This window comes from Lichtheimia ornata (genome assembly GCF_029851405.1).
Source record: "Lichtheimia ornata isolate CBS 291.66 chromosome Unknown scaffold00016, whole genome shotgun sequence".
NCBI classification, from domain to species: domain Eukaryota; kingdom Fungi; phylum Mucoromycota; class Mucoromycetes; order Mucorales; family Lichtheimiaceae; genus Lichtheimia; species Lichtheimia ornata.
The window spans coordinates 478,625-492,938 of record NW_026695336.1 but is presented as its reverse complement, the minus strand read 5'-3'; the positions used below and the strand labels follow the sequence as shown (position 1 = coordinate 492,938).

At 44.1% G+C, this 14,314-nt stretch overlaps 6 protein-coding genes across 6 annotated transcripts; 3 read left to right on the top strand and 3 right to left on the bottom strand.

Moving 5' to 3' along the window:
- Positions 1-638: 638 nt before the first annotated feature.
- On the top strand, positions 639-1,798 carry O0I10_004516 (YggS family pyridoxal phosphate enzyme; the record flags this gene model as incomplete). Its single annotated transcript, XM_058484575.1, has 7 exons — positions 639-773; positions 871-960; positions 1,017-1,046; positions 1,107-1,173; positions 1,237-1,368; positions 1,422-1,561; positions 1,625-1,798. 7 exons carry the CDS (start codon positions 639-641, stop codon positions 1,796-1,798), a joined length of 768 nt encoding a protein of 255 aa, XP_058344836.1.
- Positions 1,799-2,017: 219 nt separating this feature from the next.
- Positions 2,018-3,776, top strand: O0I10_004515 (CTP synthase; the record flags this gene model as incomplete). The annotated part of the gene is made up of 2 exons (XM_058484574.1): positions 2,018-2,186; positions 2,251-3,776. 2 exons carry the CDS (start codon positions 2,018-2,020, stop codon positions 3,774-3,776), a joined length of 1,695 nt encoding a protein of 564 aa, XP_058344835.1.
- A 428-nt stretch (positions 3,777-4,204) lies between these two features.
- On the top strand, positions 4,205-5,086 carry O0I10_004514 (uncharacterized protein; the record flags this gene model as incomplete). Its single annotated transcript, XM_058484573.1, has 2 exons — positions 4,205-4,261; positions 4,313-5,086. 2 exons carry the CDS (start codon positions 4,205-4,207, stop codon positions 5,084-5,086), a joined length of 831 nt encoding a protein of 276 aa, XP_058344834.1.
- A 411-nt stretch (positions 5,087-5,497) lies between these two features.
- Positions 5,498-7,771, bottom strand: O0I10_004513 (uncharacterized protein; the record flags this gene model as incomplete). The annotated part of the gene is made up of 10 exons (XM_058484572.1): positions 5,498-5,595; positions 5,669-6,269; positions 6,326-6,437; positions 6,509-6,673; positions 6,742-6,904; positions 6,961-7,167; positions 7,280-7,319; positions 7,380-7,422; positions 7,482-7,563; positions 7,627-7,771. 10 exons carry the CDS (start codon positions 7,769-7,771, stop codon positions 5,498-5,500), a joined length of 1,656 nt encoding a protein of 551 aa, XP_058344833.1.
- Positions 7,772-8,760: 989 nt separating this feature from the next.
- O0I10_004512 (uncharacterized protein) lies at positions 8,761-10,690 on the bottom strand (the record flags this gene model as incomplete). Its single annotated transcript, XM_058484571.1, has 7 exons — positions 8,761-8,921; positions 9,036-9,301; positions 9,359-9,886; positions 9,937-10,056; positions 10,115-10,274; positions 10,325-10,398; positions 10,461-10,690. The coding sequence occupies 7 exons, from the start codon at positions 10,688-10,690 to the stop codon at positions 8,761-8,763; spliced, it is 1,539 nt and encodes a 512-aa protein (XP_058344832.1).
- A 413-nt stretch (positions 10,691-11,103) lies between these two features.
- O0I10_004511 (uncharacterized protein) lies at positions 11,104-13,213 on the bottom strand (the record flags this gene model as incomplete). Its single annotated transcript, XM_058484570.1, has 7 exons — positions 11,104-11,381; positions 11,447-12,032; positions 12,094-12,326; positions 12,386-12,622; positions 12,678-12,730; positions 12,789-13,085; positions 13,146-13,213. 7 exons carry the CDS (start codon positions 13,211-13,213, stop codon positions 11,104-11,106), a joined length of 1,752 nt encoding a protein of 583 aa, XP_058344831.1.
- Between the last annotated feature and the right edge of the window lie 1,101 nt (positions 13,214-14,314).

The following is a 14,314-nucleotide window of genomic DNA, read 5'->3' as shown; positions in this document are numbered from 1 at the left end:
CGAGCTACCCCCATTCAGCTGCATGAAGTAACCCAGCAACATCCACTCGCGTCTCTTCGCCACCTCCCATTTCAATATTTACATCATCCCATTACTGCTCCTTCTGCTTAAAGATATGTATCTTAGTACCTGGGATTATCAATTGAAACCTATTCACATCAATATCATGCTTAATGCTCCTCATTCTTACACACAAGTAATCTCTCATTCATCCTGAATGACATGCAACAAGTTTTCCTTTCCTTACCTTTCAAGTATTGACAACATCCACAAGGTATTCAATATATACATTGATGGTGAATGCCTACTTTCCATATGTTCATAGACCTCATTCAAATGATCAGCTTGATCTTACGGGAGATCATCCATCATCACTCGCATGATACACGACATCGAGGTAAATAAAGAACGACACCCCCTTCCATGATGATATCCAACGCTTCATCTTTAGTGTTGGCTGTAGCAAGATCCTCATTCTTTATGTTGGCACGCAGCATGGCTTCCATCCAGCTTGAATGAGCAGGGCAGATCAGAGCAAATTTGATTGGCTGCAACTATTTGGAAGCAGTGGGTGTGGTGGTGTGGGGGGTGGGTGGGTGATTTTCAAGTTGTGTTGGGATTGCATCCAAAGCCAGCTCATGCTCCTTCGACGTTCTTTTCCCATTCTTTCGAGATTGAAACATACCATGACCAGCACTAGCCGTCAAGCCGAAATCACTGACAACTTGAATGCTGTGCGCGAGGCCATTAAGCAAGTCAACTGCCCTCAAGAGGTAAATACACACCAACTTGATTACACTCATGGAGGGTCGCAAAAGCCCCATGACTCACACGCGTGGTGGTGCTCGACACGTTCGACTCTTGTTATAGGCACGTTTGGTAGCTGTAAGCAAGTACAAGCCTGCACAAGACCTTCTTTATGCATATGAAGCGGGCCAACGACACTTTGGTGAAAATTATGCAAGTATTTCGAAGTGGTATCCATGGATACATAGGGCTCATCGTGTATCCTATAGGTACAAGAGCTGGTCGAGAAGAGTGGAGAGGTAAGGGATATATAGACTCTTTTATCCTTAGGTAAAAAGGCTAATGTCTTCCATGGATAGCTTCCACGTGATATTCAATGGCATTTCATCGGTCATCTTCAAAGCAACAAGTGCAAGGCTGTGGCAGGTTAGGATCCAGTTACTACTACTACTTTCCATCATCATGCCTTTATTCATCTTTTCATTATAGCTATCCCCAACTTGTATGTTGTCGAGACCGTCGATAGTCAAAAGAAGGCCGATACATTGAATAAGGCTTGCGCTGGATTACGACCTGATCCTCTTCGTGTCTTTGTTCAAGTCAATACCAGTGGAGAAGATGGTAAAAAAAGAGATCATGGGAAAGTAGGCTCAAGACTCACATGATGGTTCTAGTCAAGAGTGGCGTGTCTCCTGCTGATTGCCCCAACGTGTGCAAACATATCGTTGAGAATTGTCCTCAGCTTATCCTTTCTGGTTTGATGACGATTGGCATGTTTGGACGTGATCCTAGCGAAGAGAATCCTGATTTCCAAGTAAGATTATAGGAAGGAATGGATGCTATGACGGGGATTCATTGGGTTTTAATATGTTGTCAGTGTTTGGTGGAATGTAGAAAGCAAGTGAACCAAGTGCTCCCTGACCAATCATTGGAGTTAAGCATGGGTATGTCTGAGGATTATCTTCAAGCCTTGAAGGCGGGATCCACCAATGTCCGAGTGGGACGTACCATTTTTGGCGCTCGACCACCCAAGGAAGAGATGAAGAAGTAATAGAATAGAATACAACATGATACTCGAATAAATCCAGCAAGCGGTGTTGAGAGAGAGAAATGAGAATGAGTCGTACCATAAAAGTAGTACCCATATTATAAGCCACCAGCAACACATAAAATGGCGGCGTGTCCCTCCCAAAGAAAGATTCTTTCCTTGTTCTGCACAAGGCATTTTCCCTGGGTCCCTTTTTTTATTATCTTATTAAACCAATACATTATGACCAAGTACGTTGTTGTTTCTGGTGGTGTTATTTCCGGTATTGGCAAGGGTGTTATTGCCTCGAGCACTGGTATGCTCTTGAAGAGCCTCGGTTTGCGTGTCACCGCGATCAAGATCGATCCCTACCTTAACATTGATGCTGGTCTCATGAGTCCCCTTGATCATGGTATGTGTGTGTTGGGTTGCCACGTGATAGTAGTAGGAACCAACTCCTTTTATGATGAATGTAGGTGAAGTGTTTGTGTTGAACGATGGTGGTGAAGTGGACCTTGATTTGGGCAACTATGAACGGTTCCTGGATGTGCAGCTTAGCCGTATCAACAACATCACTACTGGCAAGATCTACAGTGAAGTGATTGAAAAGGAGCGTCGTGGTGATTACCTTGGCAAGACCGTTCAAGTGGTTCCTCATATCACTGATGCTATTCAAAATTGGGTGGAGCGTGTTGCTGCTATGCCCATTGATGATTCCGGTGAAGCCCCTGATGTCTGCATTATCGAATTGGGTGGCACTGTGGGTGATATTGAGTCTGCTCCTTTTGTTGAAGCCATGCGTCAATTCCAATTCCGTGTCGGCCATGACAACTTTTGTTTGATCCATGTCTCCTTGGTCCCTGTCGTTGGCTCTGTGGGTGAACAAAAGACCAAGCCTACTCAAATGAGTGTCCGTGATCTTCGTGGTGCTGGTTTGACCCCTGATCTTATTGCTTGTCGCTCAAGCAAACCTCTTGATGCCAACATCCGCAGCAAGATCTCCATGTTTTGTCACGTGGCTCCTGATCAAGTCCTTGGTGTTCATGATGTTGCTTCCGTATACCACGTCCCCATGTTGATGCGTGAGAATGGTATCGTTGATTTCTTTACGCGTCGCTTGAACCTTGGTGCTTTGCGTATCTCCAATGAACAACGCCTTGCTGGTGAAGAGTTGTGGACCAAGTGGACATCCTTGGCTGGTAGCCATGAAAATGTGCTTGATACCATTAAGATCGCCATTGTTGGCAAATATACCAACTTGCATGATTCATACATTTCTGTTTACAAGGCCCTGGAACACGCTTGTATGGCATCCAAGCGCAAACTTGAAATCAAGTGGATTGAAGCATCCGATTTGGAACCTGAAGCTCTTACAACCAACGCTGTCAAGTACCATGAGTCGTGGCAAAACTTGTGCTGTGTCGATGGTATCCTTGTCCCTGGTGGTTTTGGTGGTCGTGGTGTTGAAGGCATGATCCTTGCTGCCAAGTGGGCACGTGAACACAAGAAGCCTTACCTTGGTATTTGCCTTGGCATGCAAATTGCTGTCATTGAATTTGCTCGTAACGTATGCAACATGGCTGATGCCAACTCGGCTGAATTGGATCCTGAAACCAAGACTCCCGTCATTGTATACATGCCCGAGATCTCAAAGACCCATCTTGGTGCTTCGATGAGACTTGGCAAGAAACCTACGATTTTCGAACCCAACACTGAGTCTTCTATTGTCCGTAAGCTTTATGGCGGTAAGCCATCGGTTGATGAACGTTATCGTCACCGCTATGAAGTCAATCCTGAGCATATTTCCACTATTGAATCTGCTGGTTTCAAGTTTATTGGTCGTGACGAATCCGGTGAACGCATGCAAATCGCTGAGATGGATGACCATCCTTTCTTTGTTGGCTGCCAATATCACCCTGAATATCTCACCCGCCCTCTTAAGGCCCATCCTTTGTTCAAGGGCTTGATTCTTGCTGCCTCTGGTCAGTTGGAATCCTTGTAAATACTCTTTCTTTGCATTTCCTCCTTTCTTATCATCCTCTCGCATTAATGATGTACTAATAGAAAAAAGTAAAAAGCATATACATTAATAAAGTCATCATTTGCTCTATGCAATTTTATTGTTTGAATGGATGAATGAATGTAAATGTGTCATTGTTCCTTGTGTTACGTAGACCAAAAAAGGATGTTTTCATTATGGAAGCAGAGAGTGGGAGAGTGATGAATAGGGTAATACGATATACATTCATCTCGTCTTATGATAACGTACAATGCGAAAAGAGAGAGTGAGGGGTGTCATAGTATTAACTACTGTATGGATGACTTGGAGAAGGGGGAACACGTGGAAAAGCTAATGACTTGGCGCTTAATTCATTCAGCAGAGGTGTCTCTCTCTCTTATAATATCCCGCAACCCACGCAATCGTTCACCATGGCTCCATCTTCCTTTCGGGCAAAAGGATGGGATCCACTCTTAATTATTGCTCAGGCAAGTCGTCTTTTTATCAAAGGTGAATAGATAGCTTACACTTCATTGTAGATCGTTTCACTACAGTCAGTCTACTATATCACCATCAGCATTCTCCTCCTCCTCGCTTTGGCATTGACCGGTGATGAGCTCTCCCTCGATGCGATACTCAACGACAATGAAATACGAACGGATACTGTATTCGGGTGGACATTGGCACTTGTATGGGTAGTAAATGCTGCTATTAGCATACCTGTGATCGTGTTTCTTATTCAACGAGCCAAGCTTGTTCTCGACTTTGTTGCGACATTGCATGGAATTCATATGGTGCTTATTTGGTCACATACGGGTCATTTTCCCACTTGTGGAGCATGGTGGGTGTTACAAGTTGTGAGCATTATTGGCATGACACTTGGCGGTGAATGGGCTTGTATGCAACGCGAAATGGAACCTATCCTCGTAACCAGTGGCAACAAAAACAAAGCGACTCGAAACCGCGACTCTGACAACAATCAACAGCAGCAGCAACAAGCACCCTCTTCTTCATCAACAACAGCAGGAGCAGCAGGAGCATCATCGTCATCGTCATCGAATATGATTGAGACTGAACAGGAGGATTGGGTCCATCTCAGCAGCAGCAGCAAGAAAAAGAGGAAAACATCCGATGTATCATCAGCTATTTCAGACGATGAGCAACAAGAACAAGAACAGCAAGCACCCTTTACACGTGTTGTGGGGAAGGCAAGGCAAGCATTAGTAAAAGGTGCACAGCGTGCAACATCAGGGAGCAAAGGCAAACTCTATGATATCATCCCCATGAAGGACGTCGATGGCTCATCCTCTTAGACTTGGCTAAATTACACCCACCCCACCATCCCCCCCAAGATATATAGCACACACTCTACTCCCATACAACCCTCTCATCCATACCGTGTACATTGCAATCCCGCTTTCACCTATGTACAAATATACTTGCTTTTAATGACGACACGTTTTGTATGATCATCTATTTGCTTGCATGATACCGGAGATGTTGAAAACATTATTCTAGAATCAACTATTAAGCTTATAAGGGGTATGATGCATGGTCCCTGTCAGAATTATTAGCTACCAGTCAATCACATTCAACAATAGATGGATTTGAGTTCTCGTTTTTTTGCTTTAATAAGAACGGTGTAATAAAGGTAAACAGAGAGGAAGGAAGAAGAAAAAGAGAGAGAGAGAGAAGGAGAAAAAAGAGGAAAAGAAAAAAACACATTACAAGGGCTCGTATGTCCAAATTCTTGCACGACTGTCGCCCGAGCCAGTCGCAAACATTGGCCGCCTACCATTAGGGCTTGTTGCCACCGAAATCACTAATGGATGGATGCGTGTGTGAGTGTCACTATACTATACATACATGGAAGGATGATGATAAAAAGCCCGTACCTGAGTTTTTGTGTCCTTGCAACATGAATTGTGTTTGGCCTGTAACAGGATCCCAGAATTGTACACCACGATCTTTTGAACCCGAGACGATCCAGTTGCCATCGGGAGTTGTAGCCACAGAGAGCACAAAGTCCTTGTGTCCAGAGAATACTTGCACGCATGGGTTTTTACGCTCACCGCCGTACACCTGTGTACCGAGCTGCCACATTCGCAAAGTCTTGTCAAGACTGCCACTCACCAACGTCTTGCCATTGGGCATGAATGCCACCGAATACACACTATCCTTGTGTCCTTCAAGTCGCTCAAGCAATTTGCCCGTTTGTGCATCCCATACGCGTACCACCTTGTCCAAGCTACCAGCAGCAACAAGTCTTCCATCAGGAGATATGGCAACACTCGTCACACCAGGATCCTTTTGGTCAAGCTCTTGAATTGGCAAGACATGTGTGCATCGTTGTTCCTCCCAGTCCCATATCCTAGCAGTGCGATCACCCGAGCCGGAAACTAAAAAGCTGCCATCACGACTAAACTCGAGGGAATAAATGTCTTGTTCATGTCCTTGAAGCACTCTGCGAATACGCTTCTTTTGGATATCCCAAATCTAAAACGAAATACTTTAGTCTTCCTCATCATCATCCTTGTCTCATCATTACTTACTCTGATTTGTTTGTCTTCGGCACCCGTGGCAAGATGCTTTCCATCAGGACTAAAGCTCACCGATCGAATGTAGAGATCACCTTCTCTGCTAGCATTCTCATCTTGCAATACACTATCATCACACATTTTCGGATCAGTATTACCCTTATCTATAATCCTCTCTTCTCTCCTTGTATCACTTACGCAACGCAGCTTGCCGTGTATGTATCATAAATGTAAGTAGCTTGGTTGCATCCTGCTGCCATCAAACGACCATCACTGCTGAACTTGACACAGCATACAACACTGCCATGATCGAATGTATGCAAAAGATCCACCTTCAAACGACGTTGTACCTTGGGATTAAGTCTATATGAATCCATCCAGCATGAGTCAACTAATGTTGCATATATATAAACCCAATTCCAAATGCTTACAATGCAAACCAATCTTGACCTTCTACTTTCATGTTGGCTGGTACAGCTTCAGGATCCATATCTGCTAGACCTGCTGCAGGAGCACCAGATCCACCACCAAGAGGTCCTGCTCCTGGCGGTGGCGGCTTAGAAGGCATGCCTCGGCCTGCAGGCACCATTTGACCTAACAAACACGATGATAAGTATACAATGGGTATTGATAAGAGTAATACCGCTTACTTTGAGGAGGTGGAGGAGTGCTACCAGGATGATGAGGTGCACCACCATTGAGATAAGGTGTACCGGATGGCATAGGTGGAGGAGGAGGAGCATGAGCACTACCAGGATAATGATGTTGGTTGTTTTCCATCATGGAAGGTGGTGGAGGTGGAGGTGGTGCTGCTGCCGTTGGTGGCTGCGATGGCGGAGGTGCACCTGCGGGATATCCTATGAGAAAAAACAAATCAAACGCGTCAGTTTGAGATCTACAATATGAGACACACACACACACACACACACACGCATGCACATCCTCTTATTGTTGTCCCATTCAACCTACCTCCATAACTTCCAGGTGGAGGAGCACCACCATGTTGCACCTAAAGATGTATGTATTAGAATCAACAAAAGCTATGCATGGATCACAATAGATATTATACCTGTTCCAATTGTTGACGCAGTCGTGCAATTTCATCTTCATATCTATAATCAAGAGCCATTGAGCATGGATGATGATTACATAATGATATCTTTTTGCTTACTGTTTCTTTAACATTTGTTGCATTCGTTCCATGTCCATAAGGTTTTGTTGAAAGAGATTCATTTCTTGTATTTGGCTGTTCACTGTGTTGTTGATGCCATGTGAGCATTGGGTGGATGTGTTTTGCTGGCAAGGGATCGACTTACTCTTTAGCTCGTATTCGTCTCGTTGATTTTTGACCATGATAGCCTCCTGGGCCAGTTGATCGAATTCGGCTCTGACGGCATCGAGAAGTTCAATGAGGCGGCTTTGGGTCGTGGGGACCATGGGTCGATGGTTGTAGACTGACATTGCTGAATAAGGAAAATGAAAGAGATGAGCCTGATGGGTTTGGATGGTAAGATGGTGGGTGGCGGCGATGAAGAGTAAGGGGGGGAGTGATGCGACCACTTACGGCTCTTGACGTTTCCAAACCGTTGAGAATGTGCAAGTCGATCGGGAGTTGTTGTTGTTGTGTGTCGTCACAAAGCACACTCACACGCACTCAAGAGAGAAGAGAAAGAGAGAAGAGAAAAAAAGGGGGGAGGGAGAGAGGAAGAGAGTGAGAGAGTGGGTGTTGGAAAGAAAGAAGACAAGAAAAAAAAAGATGGATGTGAATGGACCAAAAAACAAAAACAGCTACACACCCCACTAAAGTTCGGGGGAGCAATGGAATTGGGGTGCAGTAGATTTGAAGCACACATACATCAATCCCCCATCATCATAATAGACCCGCCCTGCAAAAAGATGTTATTTGTTTACTGAACAAAGAGAGTGCATGGACTCAAGACCAGGCGTTCGGGGTATTTCAAAGTAGCCTGTTCCTCCTCCTACTCCTCCTCTTCATGCTGCACTTTACTACTGTTTCCATGACGACGATCCATTACATCTCATCATCATCATCACTATCACCAAGGAGGTATATGTTTGCAAGAGGATGGTGTTTATGTTTGCGTTCCACGAGGCTGGTCTGTGTAACCATTCGCTGACGAAAGCGTATTTCCCTATATCCCACCCCCAACTTCTTTTGGATCTCCTCTTTATCCATCATGCATGGTCATAGGCTCGTTTCTATCAGTTTCTTTTTTCTGCAACACCAACCTTACGCTGGGTCCACTTTACAACTACTTCTTGCAGATCATTATCATTCACACACACACTTCTTTATGTAGACATACATCCCATTCAATGCTAAAAGTTTTTTCTTTCTCACATGATGACTAACAACAATGCATGCATACACTCACGCACACATACACATCGCTTGTAAGCATACATACATACTACTACATATGGGGAGTTTATTGATGTCGCTTCTCGACAACTACCTTCATACCATTCTTCATGGGTAATGTAAGAGAGATTTGATAAGTGATATCTTGGCCTGATGCTAAGCTAAACTTGTATCGTTTGATCAAAAAGACAATGGCCACCAATGCCTCGAGCGTTGCAAGATGTTGCCCTAGTATTGACAAGGTGTGAGTAAAACAGATCCACTAGCACATATAGAATTTTCAGGAAGATCATGCAAAAAGGGATGGGTTAGGGGAAAGCAAAAAAAAAAAAAAGTTGTTACCTAAGCAAGTGCGGGGGCCTGCGTGAAAAGCTGGCCATTGACCTTGCGACTCACGCTTCAAGTCACCGGTTTCAGTGAACCATCGCTCTGGTTTGAATTCCTTTGCATCGGGACCCCACACATTGGCACTACGACCTTGAGCATAGGGTGCCCATAGAATATAATCGCCTTTTCGAATATGGGTGCCATCGGGCCAAATGTCGTCATCAAGTGCATACTTTTCATTCACAGGCACTGAAGGGTACAAACGTAGCACCTCGTAAAACCTATACATCCATTCACGTGAGCTACATGATCGTAGCCATGGTAATCATTGTACGTACACTGCGTGCGCATATTTCATATCTTTGATCGCTTCGTATAAAGCAGGTGGATCATGCAATTGAGAATCATCGATATGATCCAAGATTTCTTGATACAACTTCCTCTCGACACGAGGATGGCACATCAACATGTAAAATGTCCACGACAACGCCTGTGCTGTTGTATCTCTCCCGGCAATGACAAAGTTGAGCACAATGTCACGCAGCTCGTCGGTGCTTAAAGGCTCGCCATCAGCGTTGGAGGCATGCATAAAGCGTGAAAGTAAATCTTGTCGATCAACATGATCCGCTGTTTCCATTTCTTGTCGTCGTTGTTCAATCACTTCACGCGCAAATTGGTCGACGGTGTGCAAATGATTGCGCATACCCGCACGCCATGGTGTTAGCAGCTTTTGAATACGCTCTGTCATGGGCCATAATGGATTGAGGAAACGAAGAAATGTACTCTTTTGAGCTTCATCAAAGGAATACGCAAATGGCAATTTCTCTTTGGAATCAAGGGCATTTAGATTCACACCAAAACCAAGCCTAAATGTCATTTATCAATAAAGGTCATGATCCCCAATGATGAGACTTACAGGATAAAAGAGTCGAGTGTAAACTTGAACATGATATCGTGGAAATCCATCACTTGGTTCTCGCCAGCAGCCTTGTCCCAAATGTGCTCATTCATATACTCAATCTCTTGTACAAACACCCTACATGTAAAGTAAATAAGTAGAGTAGCTGGATGCATGGTACACAATGATTCATTACTTTGTGAAATGGTCTCGAAAGTTCTTCACTTGAAAGATATGGCTCGCTGTTTTACGTTGGTAACGCCAATCTTCTCCGTTAGCATTGAAGATACCATGACCAAACAAGTCGTTCATGGCGTCTCGAAAAATAGGTCCCTTGACGTAGTTTTCAAAGTTGTCTAGATTGCATAAGTATAAACGTGTTATTGGTGATCCATAGTATACATACTCTTGAGAACATGTTCAACGTTGCGTGGATCAACGGTCCCCACGATTCGAGGAATACCAAGTGCCGATACGGTGCTAGTAAAATGGGTCATTGTTTGCATGCCATGCTATGTACTTGGCTGACAAAGAGAACATACATGTTTGGCTCATTCAAAAACGTGAATGCCTCTACAAGGAATTCGTGGATCATATCCTTCCACTGGAGGATAATGGGCAAATTACCCACAAGAGGCCATCCTGGTTGTGTGACAATGTCTTGTCGTCGTGCATCAAACACGGCCCGATCGTGGTAAATAGCTGCCAGAGTACCCAGTGCTGCCAGTGCGACGCCACCAGCATAGCTTGTAGCAGATGATTTGGATGCCATTGTTGTTGTGTATAACAAAGAATGGCTCCCATACCACTTGCCCCCCTTTTATAACTCTTTCATTGTCTATATGGTTTGTGTGGGGATTCACATGCAAGCTTACTACACAAACACTAGGCATTCCCCACGATGAACAAACGTGGAAGTAATGTGTACGTGTCATGGGACAGCAAGGAAATGACAGCGGACCATTGGAGACGAAAATTTTATAAAGTCATACGTATATACATCGACAATTTACTCATGCATACATACAAAGGTTGTTGCCACAGCGTAGTATATGAAAAGGGGGAAACTTGCACACAAGGAAATAAAACGAGGGAAATGGAAATTCAAATGCATAAAGAAAAGAGATAGAGAAAGAGAGAAAGAAAAGCATACAAAATGTCCAGGGGTGATATGTAATGATGATGTTAATAATCAAGGATGATGCGTGCTGTGCCATCTGATTTGAGCTGATATCCAGCAAACAGCTTCAGATTGTCGTAGAATTGATAGTTGACCACTGCATCATCCACAAGCACCAATAATTGATTGCCTTCTTTACGTCGCCATACGACTTCGGAAACCGAATCAGTACACAATGACATGGCTTTGCATAGCCTGAGAGTAAGTTCCTGTGCAGTCATTTCTTGCAATTCAACGGCCTTAAATGAAGCATCTTTGGATACTTGAACATAGAGCGTGCGCACTAAAACGATCGTGAATGAGTGGGGTTGCATGGATACCAACAATCAAAGAGAGATTTGAATGTACCTGGCTGTTGTTGTTGTTGTCGCTTTGTATCATTCATAAAAGTAGGAGGACTAGCACATTTTTGAGGCGTTGTTGTTGTGAGTGGATACAATGATGATGAATGAACATCTGCTGCAGCAGTGGATGGTGTCGATGTTGTTAATGTGGATGGTGATGAAGGATGGGGTGGTGGAGGAGGTGGAGGTGCCACAGCTTGGTAGGACAAAAAGTCATGCGCCAAGTCAGGCCAACTCTTTTCAAGCAACATTGCTGGTGGAGAAGTGGATGGCGATACAGATGATGCAGACATGGGTGGATCCACGTGATGTTGGTATGGATGGTGGGGATGCATGGTAGTAGTAGGCGGTGCTGTCATTGTACGGCTGTGCCTTTGAAATGCCATCAAGGCCGTATCGGCTGCTGCTGCGGGGTGTTCATGGAATCGTTGCTGTGGCAACATAGCAGGAGGTTCGTTTATATGCGGCATGGCGTCCATTGTAAATGGGCTGTAGGGCATGGGCTGATTGTACATGATGTGGCTTCCAGGCATTCGCTCAATTTGCTTTCCCATTTGCTTTGCGTCATCTTTACTCTTGCGTTCAGCTCCCTAAGGTGTGTGTGTCTTCATTAACAAATATCATTTCAAAGGAGTAAGTATACAAACATACCTTGTCACGAAAAAGTTTGATTTTGCAAAGAGAACGTTCATAATGCTGATACTTTGCCGTGTAATTTTGTAGCGATACTCGTAATGGGATACCCTTGACTCCTTTGATTCTTGAGAAATCCGTGGATAAGCAATTGAAGCAAACATAAATCCTTGCACTGCCTTGCCAATCAAACGTGATACGGTCAAACGCTGGATATTGTACATTGCTGATACCCATTGATTTCACGTCGTCTACAAATAAAAGTCATGAAAGGTGTCTATATGGCGATGTATGTGTTTGGATTACATACCAAGGTCGATGGCTCGTGCCTGATGGGGTTCCTTTTGTTGCGTGAGCCAAAATTTCCAATAGTTGTCAGCCACACGACGATGCGATGGCTCGTGAAACATGATAGCCACTGTGCTGGTGACGGTGGTGCCTTGTTGTTGTTGTTGCCTTGTATCCCTTAATTCGATCACGTACCACTGTCCTCGGTTAAGGTAGGTTGTGGCGAGGTCTTCAGTCTTTTGGCTAATAGCTGTTGGTGCTAAAGAATGCCACATGTAAGAAAAGAAAACAAACATTGAATGACACGTGCTCACCTTGAAGGATGGCTTGGAACATGAGTGACGAGGTTGAAGAGTGCTGGTGGTGTCTGATGATGAGAGTAAACGTGTGAGCGTCGATCATTGGGTACACAGGATATCACTTACGATCGTTGTTCCTCGCTGAAAAAGGCAGGTTGTTGGTGCTGATGGTGGTGCAAAGGCATAGCAGGCACCACATCGTCATAATAGTAAACCGAGTTGGTGGGATTGTACATCGTTGGGATACCTGTGGGGAAACCACCTGATGATGCAGTACGTTGGCGTGGTTGTTGGTAGCTGTTATACATCATGGGTGTTGTTGATGCCGCAACAGAAGATGTGTCCATAACCATGGATGACGATGGTGGTGCCACTTGATTGTTGTTGTTGTTGTAGTTGTGAAATGCCATGGATCCTGAATTACTAAAAACGAGTCAGATGCACGGATCACTTTTTTTTTGAATCAACACACTATGTATTTACATTTCGTTGGAGACCGCGGTTTCTTGCGGTGAGCAAGGACTATAACCCGTTTGATGCGCCAAGATCATTCCAGCCAAGTTTTTCTGTATAAGTGATCACACATCATCTATCCAGCTGTATGTAAAAAGAAAAGGCAATCATGCACCAATTTACCTTGAAGGTTGAATATGTAAATGAAGGGAGAAAAAGACGTGTGTGGAAATGTCAGAAGACAAAGGAATATTTTAGGATCGCTCTATTGAATAATAGTCAAGTAAGGGGAAAAAGTAAAGAAAAAAAGGTAAGAGAAAAAGATTGACAGAGTAAATGTTTCTTATATGACAATCGCTGAATAACAAATACAAAATACAGTATGCAGGCACAGATTCATGCTCGCGTTGTCTTTAACTGCAAGATGGTTCGAAAAAGGGGAAAGGGAAGATGATGATGATAATGATGATGATATGTTGTGTGTGCGCGCATGTGTGAATGTGAGTGTGTGAGCAGTAATGCCCTTGTGTAAAACGTGTGGGCCCGTTTCATTGGTCTAGTGCTCGAGCAGGTTCAACAAAAAACCCAATATTGGATAAAGGAGAGTGGTTGTACTCTTGGTCTGTGTTGAGCTTGCTTGTGCTAAACCAAGCTAGCCTGATCTTCTCTTTCTGTTTGGACCTTTATCAACTTTGTGAAAACATGCGTCAGCTCTGTGCTCACTATGTTCTATTTTGGGAAACATCTTGTATGTAGTATTCTGTCAGAATAAGGGAGAACCTAGACTTGCTCTTGAATCCATCGCATTAAAATTGTGCAAGTATACGTGGATCATTCCCTCGTGTCACTTGCAAATGAGGAAACCAGTGGAGTGGGATGTGCTAATAAAAATGTCCTCTCGGGAACTTTGTCCGAGATATCAGCACTATTTTATAGGTTGCGTATCGATGAGCGCAATCGACATCAGTAAACGCTAGAAGATGCATGCATGTTGACATTGCTCGTATGATGCATGTGTGCGTGTATGTGCGTGTGTGTGTGTGCCTTTTAACTTGTATAACGTAAACTTTCCTGCGCCCGACACGCACACCATTTGTGTGCCCATTAAGGTTTGTCATCTCATTAACAAATCCAACCTGCAAACTTGTCAAAAGTTACAGTGAGATAAAAGGAAAGCAAGCACGATTTGCTGCAAAGCA